General features: G+C 36.7%; 1 protein-coding gene across 5 annotated transcripts in view; it reads right to left on the minus strand.

Annotated features, from left to right (window-relative positions):
* Positions 1-23,124, minus strand: part of srgap1a (SLIT-ROBO Rho GTPase activating protein 1a) — a 130,159-nt gene that overhangs the window by 32,098 nt on the left and 74,937 nt on the right. For 3 of the 5 annotated variants that reach the window (XM_067390121.1, XM_067390124.1, XM_067390123.1), the window contains 7 exons: positions 12,104-12,301; positions 10,852-10,936; positions 10,123-10,150; positions 7,246-7,348; positions 4,587-4,647; positions 3,840-3,917; positions 1,231-1,365 (listed from right to left, as the gene is read on the minus strand). In XM_067390121.1, coding sequence (XP_067246222.1) covers positions 1,231-1,365; positions 3,840-3,917; positions 4,587-4,647; positions 7,246-7,348; positions 10,123-10,150; positions 10,852-10,936; positions 12,104-12,301 — 688 coding nt within the window. Of the gene's footprint in view, positions 1-1,230; positions 1,366-3,839; positions 3,918-4,586; positions 4,648-5,963; positions 5,998-7,245; positions 7,349-10,122; positions 10,151-10,851; positions 10,937-12,103; positions 12,302-23,124 lie in introns of all 5 variants that reach the window. The other 2 variants (XM_067390122.1, XR_010895519.1) reach the window with 2 other exon arrangements.

Genomic DNA, 23,124 nt, shown 5'->3' on the forward strand with positions numbered 1-23,124 from the left:
CAAGGATAGAGAACAGGAGAGGCCATGTGTGTTCGAGGGAGTGTGTAGTATGCTGGGAAGGGGTAAGTCGTGTGTAAATGTAAACAGCAGGGAATCCCCATTAGTCACACTACAGAGTGTCACAGGCACAAGTCCGCACGTTGGTTGGATATGTATGAACACACGCCTTGACATTCCACCACACGTACAGACAAACAAAAACCCACCCAACCCACACATGCAAACCTTATCATAGCTCTCACACATTTTTAATAAGAGAACAAATATTTAAAAAGGGTCCATCATATTTAGCTACAAGCGATATTTTTATAATAAAACCAATAAATAATTTCTCTACATGGCAGGGAAAATGTTAAAGTAAATTTATCCAGGTTTAAAAATGTTTATGTATGCAAGAAACTGCTAATAGCATAAAACCACTTGAATTATTTATCTAAATATTAGCCATGAATTATTAAATAAATGATTTTTCACAAAACTGTATCTGTGGGCTAAAGTTTGTCAGGTGCTTCAGGGTAAACTGTGCCATTGGTTCAACTAATATGAAATGGTTTTGATTTTTTTTTTTTTTTTTTTTTAAATGGAAATTGCACTGATCCCTTTTTATATATTTACAATTAATACATATTTTAATTATATAATTTAAATACAAAAACAATTTATGTTCATAACTCATTTATGTTCATATTTTTATTTCAAGTGCACATTGTCCATATACTGTCCTTTGATAAGAAGACAACTTGGTATCAAAAGGCACAGCTTACCCAACTCTTGCCTAAATCATATCCTTGATCCAAGCTGTGGATAACAAACATCCCATTAACCCAAATGAAACGATTGAGCATCACGGTGTCATTCTGCATTTATTCAGTGCAGTCTAGCGTCATCTGTGATAATGATAAAGCACGCTTTCTGAGCTCTTTTGAACTCACACAAAGTTGCATTCATGCCAGTTGAAGGACCAGCTGAAGCTCTAATGTGTCATGCCGTGGTGGAACACACACTGTGCTGTAATGGAGGGTGCGTAAGGCTGTTAGCGTTAGCCTGAGGCTCTGGACGTCTTGTCATTCAGTGAAGAAAGTCACTGTGCCACTGTTGGGGGCAAATGACTGAGATCTCTTCATCTGAGAGTACACGATAACAGTTCAAAGCACTGTTAATTCACACTGAGAATCAATGACAAATTTACAGCTGTAGGTCCATAGAAAGCATAAAAAATGAGGCACTTACTGATACAGGAGATGAGATCACTGAATCTTTCCTTTGGAAACAGAGGGTTCTCCAAACCTCGAAAGTAGAGTTTCAAAACACCCGCAACTGAGTTTATGTCGTGGTTATTCTCTTCGTCTGTCAGAGGATCATTACCTAAGAGACATATTATGCATCAGATCTGCTGTTTACATTTACATTATTTTTTTTTATCCAAAGTAACATACAAATGAGATGCATACATACATAAATACATGAACACACACAAACACCGATCAGGCATAACATTATGACCACCTTCCAAATATTGTGTTCGTCCCACTTTTGCTGTCAAAACAGCCCTGACACATCAAGGCATGGACTCCTATTAGGGGTGTAACGGTACACGTATTTGTACCGAACCGTTTCGGTACAGGGCTTTCGGTACGGTGCACGTGTGTACCGAAGCATTACATTGCAACCAATATTCACCACCAATAACCGCAATAAGCTCTGCGTTTTGTTACTTTCGATAAGAAACAAAGTATCATCCTTCAAATTCTGTCCACAAAATCATGAAGTTTAAACAGAAAATGCCATTTTGACGTGCTTTGATGTGAGGTGACAGATCACTGTACAGTCGCCTCAGTTCAACCGGCAGCGCGAGCGCGTGAATGTGTTCATCTCTTCCTCCTTAATACTAGTTACAGAATAAACATGAAAGAACATCTGAAGGTATGTTGCAAGATTCAGTACAACTTACTGAAACGGTCATATCTCATGTAATCGCTCATTCAGTGTTTCAACGGTGGAAAGACATCAATGAAAGCGTCCGTATTCAACAATATGTCATGATGCATTTACCCCAGAAAAGCCATTCAGTGTTCACAGCTTGTTAGTTCGCTAGAGAAATGAACTCTTTCGCTTAATATATGCACTGTATTAGCCAATATATTCATTATTTTACTTAATCTTTTAGTGATATCCTGATTAGGCTATTTAATGTATGTTTAAATAAATCTGATGTTAAAATAACAGCCACTGTGTAGAAATGATTATATTTCAACAACGAATTGGAGTAAAAACATTTAGAAGTTAATGCAAAAACTGCCTTAGGTGCAGCTTACAGGTTTGCATACAATTTGTTATTTGAGTGTTGATTATTTTATCTAAAAATAAAAAGCAATTGAATTTAGGCTAATAGTTTGGGCTTCTTTCAAGTTAGGGCTCCCTACGTAGTTTATAGCATTAGCAGAGATCATTTTTTTTATCCTTAAGAAACTTTTAGTTTTAATTGAATTTAATATATTTAAAGACAAAAACACAATTTGTTCAGTAAACCTCTGTTTAATAATAATAAAAAAAGCAATTTTATGTTTAGTTTTCTCTCCACCTGCTGTACCGAAAACTGTACCGAACCGTGACTTCAAAACCAAGGTACGTACCGAACCGTGAGTTTTGTGTACCGTTACACCCCTAACTCCTATAGATCCTTGAAGGTGTGCTGTGGTATCTGCACCAAGATGTTATCAGCAGATCCTTTAAGTCCTGTAAGTTGCGAGGTGGGGCCTCCATGGATCGGACTTGTTTGTTCAGCACATCCCACACATGCTCGATTGGATTGAGATTTGGGGAATTTGAGGCCTCAGACTCGTGCTCCTCAAACCATCCCTGAACCATTTTTGCTTTGTGGCAGGGTGCATTATCCTGCTGAAAGAGGCCACAGCCACCAGGGAATACCGTTTCCACGAAAGGGTGTACATGGTCTGCAACAATGCTTAGGTAGGTGGTACTTGTCAAAGTAACATCCACATGCATGGCAGGACCCAAGGTTTCCCAGCAGAACATTGCCCAAAGCATCACACTGCCTACGCCGGCTTGCCTTCTTCACACAGTGCCATGTGTTCCCCTGGTAAGTGACGCACACGCACCTGACCATCCACGTGATGTAAAAGAAAAAGTGATTCATCAGACCAGGCCACCTTCTTCCATTGCTCCGTGGTCCAGTTATGATGCTCACGTGCCCATTGTTACCGCTTTCGGCATGGACAGCATGGACACCCTGACTGGTGACGATGCATGGTTTATTATGACACCTTTCTATCAGAACCATTTTTAATAGCTCATCTGATGGATTGGACCACACAAAATGTTCACTTGCTACCTAATACATCCCACCCACTAACAGGTGCCGTGATGAAGAGATAATCAGTGTTATTCACTTCACCTGTCTGTGGGTATAATGTTATGCCTGATCGGGGTATATATATATATATATATATATATATATATATATATATATATATATATATATATATATATATATATATATATATATATATATATATATATATATATATATATATATATATATATATATATATATACATTAAACACAATTTAGAAATTACAGTAAATACTTTTAACCCTGTCATTACATGCAAGAAATATTGATGTGGATCTATATAAATGACACAAAGAAGATGTTTTGCCAAAGCACTATAGTGAAGGTCCTTAATTCATGTGAATTTAGGTTCATAGCTCACATGACTCATTGAAGACATAAGAGATTCATTATTATTCAGCAGTGACAGCACTTTCAGAGCTATTTCAGAAACCTGAACTCTGTTACCACATTTACACACACACACCTCTCTCAAATGAGTTCTTGATATCATTGACTTCAACTTGAGATCCAGACACTCTGAATATTCCCTGATGTTGGAGGCCTAAATAAAACAGAGAGAGAAACTGTGAAATACATGTTTAAATAAGATGTCTTCTTGTGTCCGTTTAAATCCACCGGAAATAAAGGCTGGTTCATCGTAACCACGGTCAAATCCCAACCTCAAAAGCTAAGCCCAGTACTTTAGAAAAGTCCCCTTTTTCTAATTAAAGATAATGAATGAAGGAGAGAGACTGCAATCAACTTCCACAAAAACATCCGTCAGTCCGGATTAGCTTTTAATGGAAAGCTTTGGCTGAGGGTCAGAAAAGATTAATTAAAAACTTCTCTATAGTTCCAGTAAGATGGCCACACACAGACAACTTTCAGTGCTTACAATAGACACAAAAGATCCCCGACCGTGTTCATACAGTTAATACAGGCATATGATAAAGACCTTACAATAGATCTAAAACAAGTTTGTGCATGGCCTACACTGACTGGAATAGGATGGACTTGGAAGGGCCATGGAACAACCCAGAATCTAAAACTCACTGAATCAATCCCAAACTTCAGATAACCAATGACAGAACAGGCAGCAAGTTTAAAGACAGTAGCATAACTGACAAACTTCACAGGGTTTTTCTGGAGCTATATTGACAAAGGTTGGCCATTCTAAGGAACTATGTGTATTTTATGATTTGAGTTGCAAGGCAATTTCTATATAACTTACCATATAGGTTGATGAATCGAATACAGCTCTCAACAACTCGAGGTATTGCTTGTCCAGAGTCCTTAAAACAAGACAAACATGGGTATTAACTCTGGATGTGGGCTAAGCAATCAGTCTAGCTCTGAATCATCTGAAAATATACCACACACCATTCATCATTCATGTCAGAGATGACAAGATAATCCTTCTTGACTCTTACAGACCATTTTTAAAGTGCACACCTAAGATTTTGGGCCTAACCCTATCCTAGACATGAAACAAAATGAAAACTATTATCTACATGCTAACATGGTTCTTGAACATGAATGGCGCAAATGCCACCGGTGGAAAACCCAAAATGCTTTAGTGAATCCAGCTATGTGATCCTGGTGTCCGGGCTGCCTGTTGTGTGGGGTTAGAGCTGTTTGTTCAGTGTTTTGCAGCACTCTATCTTTCAAGCTTTTAAAAATGCTGTTATCTGCTTTATACCAAGGGAATGTGCCAAGTCCGAAAACTGTGCAAGTGCCAGGAACTGAGACAGACCTCACAGGCGCTACATTTCCCAGCTATGATCAGTGCAATAAGGGGAATACAAAATGTGCTGCCATGAACATGTTTAAATATTAATACTGTACATCTGAAACAAATCATAAATCATAACTGAAACTGAGGTGGTAAAGTAAGGAATGCTGGAAAAGGTATAATTCAATTAATGTAATAGAATATATATATATATATAGAATAAGGGGAAAAAATGGTGTGCAATGATTAAAGTATTGCAAATATATGTATTGTAAGTATTGTAAGTATTGTGGGATTTTTATATACAAATCTTAAGAAGATTGATTTATAATCTTAATCTTAGAAATTATTTTTAGTCTGTGTAAAGAACTCTAAAATTCTACTGAGAATGAAACATGCTATATTAATTGTGGGATATTTTCTCAGTTAAAATCAACCAATCATAATTGTGTGCATTACGGTCACACAAGCCAAGAAGGATGAATTCTTGTCAAGCCCATGGACACATTTACTTTGGGGTCCAAAAGTCTGAGACCACTAGTGAAAATGCTTCTATTATGCATATTGATAATTTAATACAAAATTTTCCCTTACAAATTATATTATCAACAACCATTTGACTGAAAAGTTGAACAGAAAAAATGAAATTAACGGACAAATATTACTATCCATTCCAAGTCATAACTTTTCTTAGTTTCCTTGTTTCCCCTTTTAAACAGAAATCCCAGAATCAGTGTGGTCTCAGATATTCAGACACCACTGTACATGGTTCACTGCTCCTTAGGATTAAGCAGAGGTGACTGGAAGTTAAACTACTGGAAGCTTAGACAGACATGAAGCAATGAGCTAATCAGGACAAGCCGACTGTTTCTGTACCTGGTGTCTTGTGTGTGAGTTCCGTCGTCCACGACTATGAGAGAAGGACAGCAGAACGACAGGACAGAGAGCCAGAGAGTGAGAGAGCAGAACAAACAGAAAGAAAGAGGCGATCCCCAGGTTATTTGGTCCCAGCACTACAAGCCACCAATAACAGCCTACAAAATCATTATTAGTCTTCCAATGACACCATTAGCTCCAGCCTCACAGAGAGAAAAAGAGGGGGTGTGCTGACACAACATTGAATCCTTTTATCCAATAAAAGACACCAAAATTTTGCATCTAAACTTAAAATATAGGTATTTATTATAGTTAGTTCCCCAAAAAGCAAAAATCTGTCATAATTTACTCCACTTTATGTCGTTCCAAAACTTTGACTTTCTTTTTTCCATGGAACACAAGAAAATAAACGAATAAAGGTCACTCTGTTCTGACAAAAGCGAATAGAGTCAGATGCTCTCAAACTCAAAAAAATGTTGCACCCAAAAAGAGACAAAAGTGGCCAATATGACCTCAAGTTGATGTCCGGAACAGACTGAAATGGACCGAAGTTGTTTTATGCTGAAAAACAATATTTATGTCAATGTCATTGGTTCTCAGCTTTCATAACTGCTGGCAAGTTTAAAAATGCAGAGGAATGAAATCTAAGCGCTAATGCTTTGAGAAAGATTCGATGAATAATGACTTACAGCTATTGTATCGGTGAGTGCACTATTGTATGCTGTTTTGTAGTATAAATACTGTTAGTGTGTGAAAATTACAAAAAGAAAAAGTGCATTTGTGTACATTTGAGCATAAAGTGCACAGTGTATAGTGCGTCTTTTGGGACACAACAGAAGTCTTAGAATATAGTGCCAAAAGAGCATTTTTATGGCACTTTTAACAACGTACATCTTTAGCATTCACTTGCATTGCATGGAAAAAGAGCAGCATGCTCACTGTAGAACATTCCAGAATATTTGTGTTCCACAGAAGAGAAAAGCTCAGGTTCGGAACGGCACGAGACAGAGATTTCTTTTTTATTTTTAGGTGAACTACCCCTTTACGAGGCTTACGTGCTGCCCTGAAGCAACTGGGTGAATGTTGATGCCTGAAGCTCATTTTATCTCCGTCATCTCACTTTATGTGTATACACACCCACACATACCCCCCGTTTCTGCTCTGTTTAAAAAACTTCCCCAGCCATAATGATCAGTCAAGTAGAAGCAAGTAGCCGTGGATGATTATGGCTTCAAGCGGCGGTATTCAGTGCAGGTAGTACAGTACCCAAAGCTGTAAGTACCTTAACAAATGACTCCAAATTGCCATTAAACAGCTTAACGTTAAATACAGAGCGTGGCCTGGGCCTCTGTGTTCCAAACGGTTTAGGAGGAAGACTGGGAGGCCTATAAAGAGATGTTTACACTTTTAATCTTGAATATGCTCTGTAAGCCTTATGCACCACTAATGAGTTCACATAGTTTGTGGAAAAACTTTGTGGTGGACATGTGATTTCAGGTTATTTAGGGGGAAGCTCCCATTGTGCCTAGCTCAGTGATCTGCACACGCCAATGTCCTGTTCATAAACTTTACTTCCACCGCACATCAAAGGCCATGGAAATGGCAGGTCTGCTGGGAACAGCAGGAGGTGGAAGTGCGAGAGATGTCCAAGCACGAAATCTTTCAGCTCGGCTTGGGGAGCTGGTGTTATAAATGGGAGATCACATGGGGTTATACCTAAAAATCTGAGTTCTTTTCAATATCAGAATGCAGTTCTTGTTTTGTGATAGAACTGATGCTATGTCCTTAATGGATCTATAACAGGCATATGCAAAGAAACTAAAAAAAGTTAACATGCAAATTTAATCAATTCAGTTCACTCTTGTCCATTACTCAATATGAGAGCTTTTTATGTGCTTTCAAACTGTAGGATTTGTGGGTGAGGCAGAATCTAAAAAGCACTATTAGTGCAAAGCATTGTGGGGAGGAACCCCGGGGAAGATTGCTGCATGAACATATGGTGAATTATGGCAGAGAGCAGACACAAGCATCTGGTCTACTGTTTGGATCTTATCTGTGTATATCCCTTAACTCTTCAACTTTCAAGTCTACTTTCTCACAAGTGCTTTTCTATTAAAGCGTTCACCCAAAAATGAAATTTCTGTCATTAGTTACTTACCCTCATGTCGTTCCAAACCCGTAAGACCTTTGTTTATCTTCAGATCACAAATTAAGATATTTTTTGATGAAATCCAAGAGGTTTTTTTTATCATCAATAGAAAGCAATGAAATTACCACATTTAAGGTCCAGAATTGTCAACATGACTACAGTGGTTCAACCTTAACGCAAAAACAAAAATGATGACTTTATTTAACAAATTCGTCTCTCCCCTGTCATTCTCCTATGCTATTTACAGCACTTCCGGGTTCTATGTCAGAACACCGGCTTAAAATTGGCCGACGCTGTTCATGTGAGCAGCATGACACATGCGTGTGATGCTGACGCAGACGCCGACCAATACTATTTTAACTATGTTTTTACGGGTCTTACAGGTTTAGGGCGACATGAGGGTGAGTTATTAATGACAGAAATTTCATTTTTGGGTGAACTAACCCTTTAAAGGGATAGTTCACCCCAAAATGAAAATGTGATGTTTATCTGCTTACCCCCAGCGCATCCAAGATGTAGGTGACTTTGTTTCTTCAGCAGAACACAAATGATGATTTTTAACTCCAACCGTTGCCGTCTGTCAGTCAAATAATGCGAGTGGATGGGAACTTCTACTATAAGAGTAAATAAAACTTGCATAGACAAGTCCAAATTAAACCCTGCGGCTCGTGACGACTCATTGATGTCCTAAGACACGAAACGATTGGTTTGTGAGATAAACCGAACAGTATTTATATCATTTTTTAACTCTAATACACCACTATGTCCAACTGCATTCAGCACTCGCTTGAGGTGAGGTCTGATCACGCTCTGACAGCGGCAGTGATGTCTCGCATAAACTTCAATGAGAGCGAGACATCACTGCCGCTGTCAGAGCGCGATCAGACCTTACTAACGAATGCTGAACGCGGTTGGACATAGTGGTGTATTAGAGTTAAAAAAATGATATAAATACTGTTCGGTTCATCGCACAAACAAATCGTTTCGTGTCTTAGGACATCAATGTGTCGTCACGAGCTGCAGGGTTTAATTTGGATTTGTCTATGCAAGTTTTATTTACTCTTATAGTAGAAGTTCCCATCCACTCATTATTTGACTGACAAACGGCAACGGTTGGAGTTAAAAATCATCATTTGTGTTCTGCTGAAGAAATAACGTCACCTACATCTTGGATGCGCTGGGGGTAAGCAGATAAACATCAAATTTTCATTTTTGGGTGGACTATCCCTTTAAAGGAAATATATAAATATAGGTCAATAGGTAGAACAACAGATAGAAAGATAGAATGAGCAATAGAAAGATAGAAAGATAGAATGAGCAATAGAAAGATTGATAAATAAACAATAGAACGATTGACATAATAGATAGAACTACAGACAGAATGACAGATTGACAGAATGATAGAACAAACAATAGATGGAAAGATGGATAGAACAATAGATTCATAGAATGACAGATAGACCGACAGAAGAAAGACCGATAGAAGGATGGACAGTATGATAGATACATAGAATGACAACACAACTGATAGAAAGTATGGCAGAATGTCAGACGAAAGATAGAATGACAGATAGAATGATAGAACAATGGAGAGAACAACAAATAGAACGATTGACAGATATAACAACTAGAATGATATAACAACAGACAGAATGAGACATACCAATAGATTGAACAATAGAATGACAGAGAATGAAAAAAGGACAGCAAATGATAGTAAGACTGATAGGACAAAATAATGACAAAATCAACAATAGAATGACAAATAAAATGAAAGAATGAGAGACAGAATGACTGATAGAATGATATATTGACAGACAGACAGATAGACAGACAGATAGACAGATAGACAGATAGACAGATAGACAGATAGACAGATAGATAGATAGATAGATAGATAGATAGATAGATAGATAGATAGATAGATAGATAGATAGATAGATAGATAGATAGATAGAGTGTTGCTGAAGTTACAAAACAAGACAAACTGAATAAGGCAAGGATTTTTACCTTGTAGTAGCATATTCAGGCCGGTAACCTGAGAGAGAGAGAGAGAGAGAGAGAGAGAGAGAGAGAGAGAGAGAGAGAGAGAGAGAATATGACAATACAGTTCTTCAGAGGCCCAGGGGAAGCTTTCGTTTATGCTCAGTAAAGCACATACAGCTAGCCATCTGTCTGGAACTGGACATCCATACACATATACCTTCAGGACATTGTTATGTTTTGTAGAGAAAATCTAAATTTCTACTGCAGTAGCAGAAGAAGAGTTTTAGCTACAGGTACCTTTTTAGCTATAACAATATTTCATCAAAGTGCCAGAATACAGCAGGCAGACTACTGCCTACATCTTTAAAAAACAGACACGGTTGATTTTAGGCCAGGGAACATGGTTCCTGACAGCTCTGTTGATCCCACCCACACACCGTTCACTCAGTGGCCCCTAAGAGCAGAGTCTGCGGTGTTCACAACAATGCCCCAGGCTCAAAAACACGAAGAGGCAACATGATGAGCAGATTTCTACATGATGAGGGAATTATAATCCTTCATACTATCACAATTAATTAACATGAGGTTAATAGGAGGTTGCATCATGAGCATCTTCCTGCTGGTTTTTACTGGCTAAGAGGATTATGATCCAAATGTGCTACAAAGTACCTTCATCATTTATTGTGTATTTTCAGTTTAAAGTTCTGACCCTATGTTGGAAGGAAAGAAGAAAGAGAGAAAGGCAAACAATACCATCACCAAGAGTCCTCTTCAGTAGATCATGCTTTGCCTGGAGCTTAGTGATGAGATTGCTGCCCTCTAGATATTCACGGAACTTCTGTGATAAGACACGATTGAGACCAGCATGAGAACAAAAACATTTGACAGCAGGGCGATTTAAGCACAGAACCAGAATTAACTTTTTGGCATACCTGCCAATGGCAAGCAAATTGAGAGAATTTATCAGCCATAAATATTTGTTACCAGCCATGAAACTAATTAGTTTTTCTCCCCTCAAAATAATAATAATAATAATAATAATAATAATAATAATAATAATAACAACAACAATAACAAAAATAATACATTAATTCAATTAAAATTAAATACAATTAAAATTAAAATAAATAAAAAATAATAAAAAACACTATATATACACACACACTACCGGTGTGGGTTTCTTATGTGCATCAAGGCTTTATTTATTTAATCAAAATACAGTAAAAATAACATTTTAAAATATATATATTTATTATTTTAATATTTTTTTAAAATGTGATTTTTTTCCTGAGTTTTCAGGAACATTACTCCAGTCTTCAGTGTCACATGATACTTCAGAAACTCTAATATGCTGATTTGGTGCTCAAGAAACATTTCTTATTATTATTAAATGTTGAAAACAGTTTTAGCTGCTTTTTGTGGAAATTGTGAAACACTACCATTCAAAAGTTTAGAGCAATAAGGATTTTTTTTTAAAATAATTAATACTTTTATTTCAGCAAGAATGTATTAAATAGATCAAAAGAGAGAGTAAAGACATCTATAATGTAAAAAAAAAAAAAAAAAAAAAAAAAATCCATTTCAATAAATGCTGAACTTTTTATTCATCAAAGAATCCTGAAGAAAAATGCATCAAGGTTTCCACAAAAATATTAAGCAGCAATAACTGTTTTTACTGATATTTATAAAAAATATTATTCATAATTGAGCACCAATAACAACTGAAAACCAGTTGCAATAATATTTGACAACACTACTGTTTTACTGTATTTCTGACAAAATAAAGGCAGTCTTGGTGAGCATATGAGATTTCTTTCATAAATATTTTAAGAATCTTTTACCAGTAGTGTACATTATTAAAACATGATTTCTTTATTGTTTGGCATGACCTTCTTATAGTGCACAGTTTAAAGGTAAAACCTGAGATCATGTATATTAAGCATTTTTATTTAAATAAACGAACTGTTTAAATTTATCGTAAAAATGTCATGAAAAACAAACAAACCATAAAATAGAACTGCTCGGTCTCCTGTTGGTTGGCGCGTCTCTTGGCGATGCTTGGCTTGCTGAGGTAGGTTTCCGACACAGTGGACTTGACCGATTCAGTGGAGCGGCTGTGATGGAAACATTCCGACACGTCATAGTCCTCGATGGTCACCATGTCCTGGATGGTAGTGAGAGTGGCCTCTGAGGTTTTCTTGATCTGAAATAGGAGAACATTTTTACTAGGGATGCCACAGTCGCATGATAGCGATAGCAGCTAAGAGTACAGTATAACAGAGACAATCCAACTCAATTTCATTCCAGAATATTCCTGCAACATTTACTGACAATAACATGTGTCAATGCAAAAGTGATAATAAGAGGAACAAAAGTGCTAGAAAAACACATTAGGCACCAAATAAGTGACGGGGGGGATCCTCTGACCATCTCTGCTTGACATGTGCTCTGTGACTAATAGCAATCCTTGAGCAAGACACCAGACCAACAAAATCAATTTAGCGCGAGGGGAGAGGAAGATGACCCAAGGGAACATCATTCATTTGATAGGCTGCCCTTGAGGATTCATTTCTGTAACTTTCCAGTTTCAGACATGCAACATTATCATACAATTATAAATGTCTGGAACTGTATATACCAAGAGGGACAGATCACAAAGTGAATTTTCTGTAGACCAGTGACAGGCTTTGATGAATAATATAAACAATATAAAGCCACTTTTTTAAAGCTGCAGTCCATAATATTTTTTGGTTAAAAATTATTAACCAACCAGTGTTCAAAACTATCTCTTTTCTACGGAAGAGGATTAGGGCCAAGCAATAATAAAAAAAATAAAACCATCTCAAGATTAAAGTTGTTACATTTCGAGAAAAAAGTTGAGATAAAATGTTGAGAATAAACTTGTTAAATTATGAGAAAAACTTGTTACATTTCGAGAAAAAAGTTGAGATAAAATGTTGAGAATAAAGTCATTAAATTATAAGAAAAAAGTCGTTAAATTATGAGAACAAATTCGTTAAATTACGAATTTGTTCTCATAATTTAACAACTTTTTTTCTCGTAATTTAACGAATTTGTTCTCGTATTTTAATGACTTTATTCACATAATTTAATGACTTTATTCTCAACATTTTATCTCGACTTTTTTCTCTAAATTTTACGTCATTTTTCTTATAATTTAACAAATTTGTTCTCATAATTTAACGACTTTTTTCTCATAATTTAATGACTTTATTCAACATTTTATCTCGATTTTTTTCCTCGAAATTTAACGACATTTTTCTCATAATTTAACGAATTTGTTCTCGTAATTTAATGACTTTATTCTCAACATTTTATCTCGACTTTTTTCTTGAAATTTAACAACATTTTTCTCATAATTTAACAACTTTTTTCTCGTAATTTAATGACTTTATTCTCAACATTTTATTTCGACTTTTTTCTCGAAATTTAATGATTTTTTTCTCGAAATTTAACAACTATAATCTCGAGATGGTTTTATTTTTTTATTATTGCTTGGCCCTAATCCTCTTCTGTACTTTTCCGATTCACAGCGGTATGCTTATAATAAGGTTTTCTAATACAAATGGTACTGGTAGGTTTCCACGGGAAATTAAGTAAGTAAGCTATATCGCATGTGAGAATGGAATCATGGAAATCATTAATGGATGGATCATTAACATTAATGGAAACATTAACGGATAATTTATAGCCTTTTCTTATTTTGATGGCAGATTGTATAGTATGACAAATGGACAATAAGATATTAGACTGTACAGAAATTGAAATCTACAGGTAACACTAATACACACTACACACAGTCACACAATGCTGATGTTACTAATGTTAACAATTTGAGAACAAAGTGTAACAATAATAATTTGAGTTTGATGTGATCTGAGATAAGCGATCATTAGATTTAATCACCATTGGTAGTGTGATTTATTGTAATGCTTTTTTTTTCCTCAGTTGGTCAGAACAAAAGTGGCAGACATCTTACTTGTTCAGATTACATTTTCTGGTGAAAATTCTTATTTTGGTCATACTTCCAAGACTACAATCTGTGATTTGGAAGTAACTGTACAGTATCCACACCAGTGTGGTGACTGACAGCCACACATTCTCTTCAAAACATTAGATCCGTGCTAAGGAGCCGTGTCGATGCACAACCCACTTAAAGATGATAATTCTGCAAATATCTGAAATCAAAGGTTTCAAACAACAGAGAGGTAAAACTTACGCACTGCAGTCTGCAGCTTTAATGTGTGTTCAATGCTTTAATTATCATCCTTCAGGGGTATTTCTCAACAAATACTGATATATATGATTACCTCTGATACATTTGTATATATCTAATTAGCATATCATGTAATTTAACCCAATTACAATATTTAATAAACTACCAGGCCTAATTAAACCATAATAATATAACCACATAAAATGGTTAAAGGGAGATGCCAATGAAAAAAAAAAAAAAGATGAGGAAAAGATGTTGAAAGCTGGTGCAATCGCTCAGTGGAAGCATTTGTTCATCTGCTGAAAGAATCTGCACAGTATGGAAGAACAAATTTCTCTCACGCTGACAAGCTCTCTTCCTCTCACATACACAGTTTGGAAAGTAAGCATAGCCTTTTCTGTTTGCACAAACACTGCAATCTTCTTGCACAACACTATAAAACATACCTATACACGAATAGACAATAGCAATGTTTCCATCCACCTATTTTTGAGATGCCACACAAAAATCCCACTGGAAGGAAACACAAAGATGCACATAAATTCTAAAAATCCTCAAAAAAAAACAAAAAAAAACAAAACAAAAAAACGTATGTGCTTAAGTGAATCAGATTTTTTCTATTCAATAAAAAGACATGCACAAACTACCAAATAAATCCCTTAATGTGAAAAAAAAGAAAAAAACTCATTAAACTTTGCCCCAACAGAGGATGTGATTGGATAACTGGACTAACCAGTGGACCAATTTTATTGCACAACATCACAAATGTTTGTTTGGTCATTTCAAAATGCCTGAGCCAAAAACTGTTATCAAAATTGTTGGGTATACCTCACCTGAGAGCATTTATTGTGTTTCATCTGCACACTGTACGATGCACATTTTATGATGTACGAAAAAAGAGCCAAAGTGGCTTCCCTGATTGCAGCATCTTCCATTTTTATTTCCCAGTAAGTGATGATTTTGTTCTCCTGAACATGGGATGGAAATGGTGTTATATTTGCAAATGTTTTTTTCAATATTCCAATTTTGCACACAAGATAAATTTGCAACTTTGAATGGAAATAGATGATGTCATACAACCACAGTGAGTATCACCACCGCACAATATCATGCAACATAAAACCATGGTAGTACCATCACACAGTGAGCTCATATCTCTCATTGTCCCATTCAGTCTGAATCATTCCTCGAATCAATTGTGTATGACATACAAGTCGATGGAAACCAACAGTCACACCTAAAACCGTATGGATCCATGTCACTGTTCCACTTGTGATTCATCAGCCTGATGTGGGAACTTGAAACATTGAGAGATGATCACAGTTTTTAAGCCCGTTAATCGGTCTGTGGTTTGGTTTTGAAAAGGGCCTTTATGAATGACATACCGCAACTGTCTTAAAGGATGTTTGTTACTGGGAAAGTGAGACTCAGTTCTGCCATAACAAAGGTAGACAGGTTACACAGAGGTAAACTGAGTCAAGGGGGAAGGGAAGAGTTCAGTTTCAAGGACATAAAAGCAGTCAAAATGAAATGACATGGAAAATTAGTTGAGTTTTGAATTTTTTTTTTTTTTTTTTTTTTTTAAAGTATCTCAAGTCACCATGACTTGGATATAAGTCACAATAGGGAAGACGAGACTATCGCAACTTCCATTTTATGCAAACTTTCATACTGCTTGAAAAGCCTGGGCCCTTCAGCTTTTTTTTTTTTAAGCCATAGGTGGTTAAAGACATGAATGCTAAAGATAAACTATGCTCCTGCTGATTAAAAAAAAAAAAAACTCAGCTAAGCCCTACTTTCAAAGTGTGTCGTTTGAGATCCTATGTAGTGTGCATCACTTATAAAATAAAACAAATATAAATATAAAAAAATAAATATTAAAAAAAAAATGGCAGAAAGTAGTTTAGGCAAGATGAAAAATGAGAAAAAGAACCTGAATGCTTGTCAATCCCTCAGTGGGAGCATGTGAATAAAAAATAAAAATAAAAATAGTAACAAATAAAATAAATAATACAGGTTTCATTTATAAAATTTGACTTTTCAAATGCATCGTCAGTATTATTTTTACATTATAAGATGCTTTAAAGATCATTAGATGTATATTCAATAGTTAGAAATGACAAGAAACTTTGTTAGATTTGATATTTGAATTATTGTTATTTTATTCATAACGACATTCTAAAAATCAGACAGGAAATGATGCGGAGAACAGTGGCAAGTGGGATTGGAAAAGTTACCCAAGCCAAATTCGAACCAAATCGCCTGTATACAAGCGATATCGCTAACCTGTCAGAGTATGCATACTACCTTCCAGGTCAATTTTTGAAACTTTGATATCATTGATGGAATGTGCAAAATCTGATATACATAATGAAATATAGGTATCTTATATAGCAATATGTGTCTGACGAACAAGCTACTCAACGTAATAAGAAGGCACTGAACAAAGATGATATTTTGGCACATCTGTAGCACTCAGTATTAGCACTAACAGAAGGGCCCGATTATCAGTACAAAGGCAGCAAAGAGGGCCGCAATCAGAGAATCAGTGCTTCACAGAGCAGCAGGAGAAGAGCACAGATCTCCCAGCGTTTGATGTGCCTCCCAGAGGTTTATCTCCTGCAAAACAAACAGACACTTCCAATGGAGAACTGTGCAGTGCCTTAGTGGGGTTTTAGTGTTTGATGTGAACAGAATATCCACTGGAGAAGGAAAGGAAGGCGGGAGAGAAAGATAAAGGGAGTGGGACAGAAAGTCAAGAGATAACAATGTCAAATGTTCCCCTTTGAGAACTCCAATCTCACCCTAATCTCTACAGCAAACACTATTTACATTATTCAATTATGAGCTTGAGAAAAAGAATGAAAAAAAGAAGAGGTGACAGCAGGATAATTGCTGAATAAAAATGAAAGGATGAAGCAGGAAGCTCTAACTGACAGACATATTCTTCCTTTGTGTCTGATAAAGGTGTGTTTGAGGATGAGCCAAAGCTTAGTTTAAAACGGTTATGCTATAATGCATAAAGAATTCATCAGGTAATTTCTTTTATCCTCTAATACAGTGAAGGTTCTAGGAAACAGCTGCACAAAAATATAACACTGTGTCCAGTATCCTGTGAGGTTCCTCACAGACCTTGAGTCTGATGTCAAAAAGATGCTTTAAGCCATCTGGAGAAACCAGGAAGTACCCTGACCTCACATCCTCTTACTGTGTGTGTCTACTTCCTTTCAGCCTGGTCAGTCTAACAGTTGTCATTTAGCACACATGCTTGTTATTTAGCACACGCAAAGGCTAGGCTGATTATTCAAATGATATTTGGTCATTTACAAATTACAGGCACTTGATAACAGTGCCGTTTGGTAATTAAAGAATTATTTCACTTCAGAATTAAAATTTCCTGATAAACTCTCCCCCCATGTCATCGAAATTAAGGTTTTTGAGGAAAACATTCCAGGACTGTTCTCCATATAGTGGACTTCAATGGTTACAAATGGGTTAAAGGTCCAAATTGCAGTTTCAGTGCAGCTTCAAAGGGCTCTACTCTAAAGTATCCACATTTTTTTTTTTTTTTTTTTTTTTTAGAAAATGACTGATCGTTTTGCTAGATAAGACCCTTTGAAGCTACACTGAAACTGCAATTTGGACCTTCAACCCGTTGGTAACTGTTGAAGTCCACTATATGGAGAACAATCCTGGAATGTTGTTCCCTCTTGTGTCAGTTCCAAAATGTAAGGTGTCAATGCAAATTTCCACATTTTAAATAAACAGTAAAAAGAAAATATATTATTTATTTTTGTATCAATTTTTAAAAACTTTTTTTTCTTTGCAAAATAGCTGATAAGTATTAACAGATATTTATTTCACAATATTCTTATCAATTTGACAGTAACAATATATAACCTAATAAACACACTTTTAAGGAAAATCACTGTTTTAACATGAGACAATACCCAAAAAAGGTCAATTAAATATTTAAATTTCTGTATAATTTATTTGATCAGCCAAATTTCATAGTACAATAAAATAAATTATTATATATATATATATATATATATATATATATATATATATATATATATATATATATATATATATATATATATATATATATATATATATATATATATACATACATACATACACAGTGGGTACGGAAAGTATTCAGACCCCCTTAAATTTTTCACTCTTTGTTATATTGCAGGTACTTGCTAAAATCAATTAATTTCATTTTTTCCTCATTAATGTACACACAACACCCCATATTGACAGAAAAACACAGAATTGTTGACATTTTTGCAGATTTATTAAAAAAGAAAAACTGAAATATCACATGGTCCTAAGTATTCAGACCCTTTGCTCAGTATTTAGTAGAAGCACCCTTTTGATCTAATACAGCCATGAGTCTTTTTGGGAAAGATGCAACAAGTTTTTCACACCTGGATTTGGGGATCCTCTGCCATTCCTCCTTGCAGATCCTCTCCAGTTCTGTCAGGTTGGATGATAAATGTTGGTGGACAGCCATTTTTAGGTCTCTCCAGAGATTCTCAATTGGGTTTAAGTCAGGGCTCTGGCTGGGCCATTCAAGAAAAGTCACGGAGTTGTTGTGAAGCCACTCCTTCGTTATTTTAGCTGTGTGCTTAGGGTCATTGTCTTGTTGGAAGGTAAACCTTCGGCCCAGTCTGAGGTCCTGAGCACTCTGGAGAAGGTTTTCGTCCAGGATATCCCTGTACTTGGCCACATTCATCTTTCCCTCAATTGCAACCAGTCGTCCTGTCCCTGCAGCTGGAAAACACCCCCACAGCATGATGCTGCCACCACCATGCTTCACTGTTGGGACTGTATTGGACAGGTGATGAGCAGTGCCTGGTTTTCCCCACACATACCGCTTAGAATTAAGGCCAAAAAGTTCTATCTTGGTCTCATCAGACCAGAGAATCTTATTTCTGACCATCTTGGCTAACTCCATGCGGGCTTTCATGTGTCTTGCACTGAGGAGAGGCTTCCCTCGGGCCACTCTGCCATAAAGCCCCGACTGGTGGAGGGCTGCAGTGATGGTTGACTTTCTAAAACTTTCTCCCATCTCCCGACTGCATCTCTGGAGCTCAGCCACAGTGATCTTTGGGTTCTTCTTTACCTCTCTCACCAAGGCTCTTCTCCCCCGATAGCTCAGTTTGGCCGGACGGCCAGCTCTAGGAAGGGTTCTGATCGTCCCAAACGTCTTCCATTTAAGAATTATGGAGGCCACTGTGCTCTTAGGAACCTTAAGTGCAGCAGAAATTTTTTGTAACCTTGGCCAGATCTGTGCCTTGCCACAATTCTGTCTCTGAGCTCTTCAGGCAGTTCCTTTGACCTCATGATTCTCATTTGCTCTGACATGCACTGTGAGCTGTAAGGTCTTATATAGACAGGTGTGTGGCTTTCCTAATCAAGTCCAATCAGAATAATCAAACACAGCTGGACTCAAATGAAGGTGTAGAACCATCTCAAGGATGATCAGAAGAAATGGACAGCACCTGAGTTAAATATATGAGTGTCACAGCAAAGGGTCTGAATACTTAGGACCATGTGATATTTCAGTTTTTCTTTTTTTTTTTTATAAATCTGCAAAAATGTCAACAAGTCTGTGTTTTTCTGTCAATATGGGGTGCTGTGTGTACATTAATGAGGAAAAAAATGAACTTAAATGATTTTAGCAAATGGCTGCAATATAATAAAGAGTGAAAAATTTAAAGGGGTGGTTGCATGCGATTTCACTTTTTTAACTTTAGTTAGTGTGTAATGTTGCTGCTTGAGCATAAACAGTATCTGCAAAGTTACAGCGCTGAAAGTTCAATGCACACGGAGATATTGTCTTTTAAAGTTATGGCAGTTAACTGCCTACAAAAACGGGTGGTTTGGACTACAACGAGCTTCTTCCCGGGTTGGTGACATCATAAACCCTTGCTATTACATAAACACTGCCCCCGGGAACACGCAACAAAGTGGGCGAGGCCATTTGCCGCAGCATAATGAAAGCGGAAGAGTTGTTTACACCGAACGCGAGCTGTGCGACGCGACGCATCAAAAGATATAGAACCCATTATAATCTGTGATATTTTCTACACTGGATGCGGCGCTGAAGACAGCTTCCTGAATCTACACGAGTTTAATGCTGGATTTACACAAAGACTTTTACTGAAAGATGAAGCTGTTCCCACTTTAAAAGCAGAAGCTGCTGTTTATCAGCCCCAAACTGTAAGTACGTTTTATTGTTTGTCTTTTAAACGTAATGTTATAGTTCTGTTGCTATTTTTAATGCATCTAGGACGTATACAAAGAGCAACTCGTTTTTGCTAGCCAGTTAGCTAAATTCTAGTGCAACAAACACCAACAAACGTCTATGTTCATAGACAAACAGTTGTTCATGCTATAAATTAAACGCTACCTTTACAAAAATGCGACTACTCAGGCATGTATTTACTACAGGAAAGCTTTAATCAGGATAAAACTTTATATTGAAAGCTAACAAACAGCAGTGACAGCTTATCTAAACACTTTGACACAAATACTAAATGAAATACCATTCATAAACATCCTTCAAAAGCCGCGATTGCAGAGGTTCTACTTTTTCCTCTTCATCTGGGTCTGATTTGGCTCAATTTGATACAGCAATGTAGGCGCTATTATTTACTTTCCACCTAAGCGCGTAACTACAAATGGTAAGGGGCGTGGCGTTTCTGGACGCTTCAGCGAATCACGACAGACTGGGCCAGTAACCAACCTGCTGACCAATCTGAGCACATTGCGTATGTCGGAGGGAGCGGCTTCATAGAAGCAGGAAGTCAAACGAGCCGTTCATATGACAGTGGAAACAGAGGTGTAGAATTAAGATAAAATATATGAAAAATACAGCATTTAAAAAAAACGAAGCATTAACACATGTTAAACTGTGCACCCAAAACACAATCAAGCCTAGAAAAAAAACATGTAACCACCCCTTTAAGGGGGTCTGAATACTTTCTGTACCCACTGTATATATATATATATATATATATATATATATATAATGATTAATAAATAAATAATAGAATACAGCAAATAAATAGATAAATAAATAAACATTTAAATAAAATAAATACTAAACAAATACAATTCTCTAATGATAAGTTTGCACTTTGATTCTGAAAGCAAAAGTAAAAAAAAAATCTGAAATGTATTCAAACAGCATTCAGGCTCTCCACACACTTAGAATAAAGCCCAAAGTATAGTTCACTTTTTACATGTACATGAGGGTCAGCATACAGTGTGCATGACGCGAATTTCATCATCGGGCAAAACGGGAAGAGGGAAAATGAAACCAAAACGCAATGAAACTAAACTGAATTAAACATAACCCTGACAATAAGATGCAAAATTTGGACTTACTGTACCTTCTTTGAAATGTTTCATGAGTCTCTTTCATTTTTTACAGAGACTGATATTTATACTACAACCTGCAACATTTCAGTTAGCTGGCCATTTTTCCAGAATCGTTTAGCTACCATGACAACACTGACAGTGGCCTGAGCAATCGTTCTACATAGCAGATGATTTATCAGCACTTTGTGGTGAAAGTCCACAAAATACTAAAGCTCTACAACAACAGCACCGCCTGGAGCAACAATATTTATACAGAACCGACCATTTTCGAAACAGCATAATGCAGATAGATCTCATAACAAGTTATGTCAAATTTGTGCAGGAACAACAATACACATCATCTTTATCACATGGACGTACTCAGTGCCAAATTCCGATTCTGCCTGTCAAAATTGAGAAAAAGAATCATGGTAGAGAAATAACAGGAAGGAGATAAGAGAAGAAGAGGGCAGATGTAAGACACTTGTTCATCTAAGATGGACATGATAAAGCCAAGAACAAAGCCAGACTCCTCCATCTTTCTGACCGAGTGGTTTTTTTTATCCAGCAGCAGCCAGAGTATTCGACTTGAAAACTGATTAAAATGTTGCAGACTTGGCGGAGAGATAATAAAATGTGAAAAAGACAGACAGTCAGAAAGAAGAAAAGGAAGATGGTGTCACTGAGAGAAGCTTCTCTGTGCGTCACGCAGGTTATCTGGAGGACAGTGAAAACTCTGCAGGGAGGAAAAAAAACTATTTCTTGTAAGTCCTCCCAAAGCCTCTTTTACGATCAGCTCCTGCCAACTCAATTAAGCAAACACACTGCAAAGCTGTCTCGCTCTAATGCAACAGGAAGATACGGGTTGTGTGCTCCTGGACTTGGCTAAGTTATTAAACAAGATTTTCAAATTCAATTATGCAGTTCAACGTCAGCTGAAATGAACAAAACCATTTAAGCCCTGGTGATCATCTGATGCAATTGTTATTAAGCAGATGCTTTATAACCCAAAGTGAACTGCACGCTAATTTCTGGGAAAGTCTTAAATGTAAGACCACTATTAGTATGCCATTCATGGGTTTATCTCCCCCTAAAGTATAAACATTGAGCCCCCCACAATCACCATCAAAACATCCGTCAATCTCTTTCCAGCTCAGCCTCTTGCGAGTGTTTGGGGTGTGTTAAACTGGTGTGGGATCACCAATGACGAGTTACATGGAAATTCAGCTTTGGTTACAGAAGTGCAAGCAATTTGCTTCATTTCGACCTTCAAAGACTAAATGGGTCATGAACACGTCAAAGAGAAAGGGGCGAAGAGAAAGAAATGCGCTACAATTGATGCAATATCCTACAGCATCATCATGCACTAGTTCAGAAAGACAAATGTACCGTTTATAATGTTTACTTTAAAA

The sequence above is a fragment of the Chanodichthys erythropterus genome, chromosome 7, assembly GCF_024489055.1.
Source record: "Chanodichthys erythropterus isolate Z2021 chromosome 7, ASM2448905v1, whole genome shotgun sequence".
Taxonomy (NCBI): Eukaryota; Metazoa; Chordata; class Actinopteri; order Cypriniformes; family Xenocyprididae; genus Chanodichthys; species Chanodichthys erythropterus.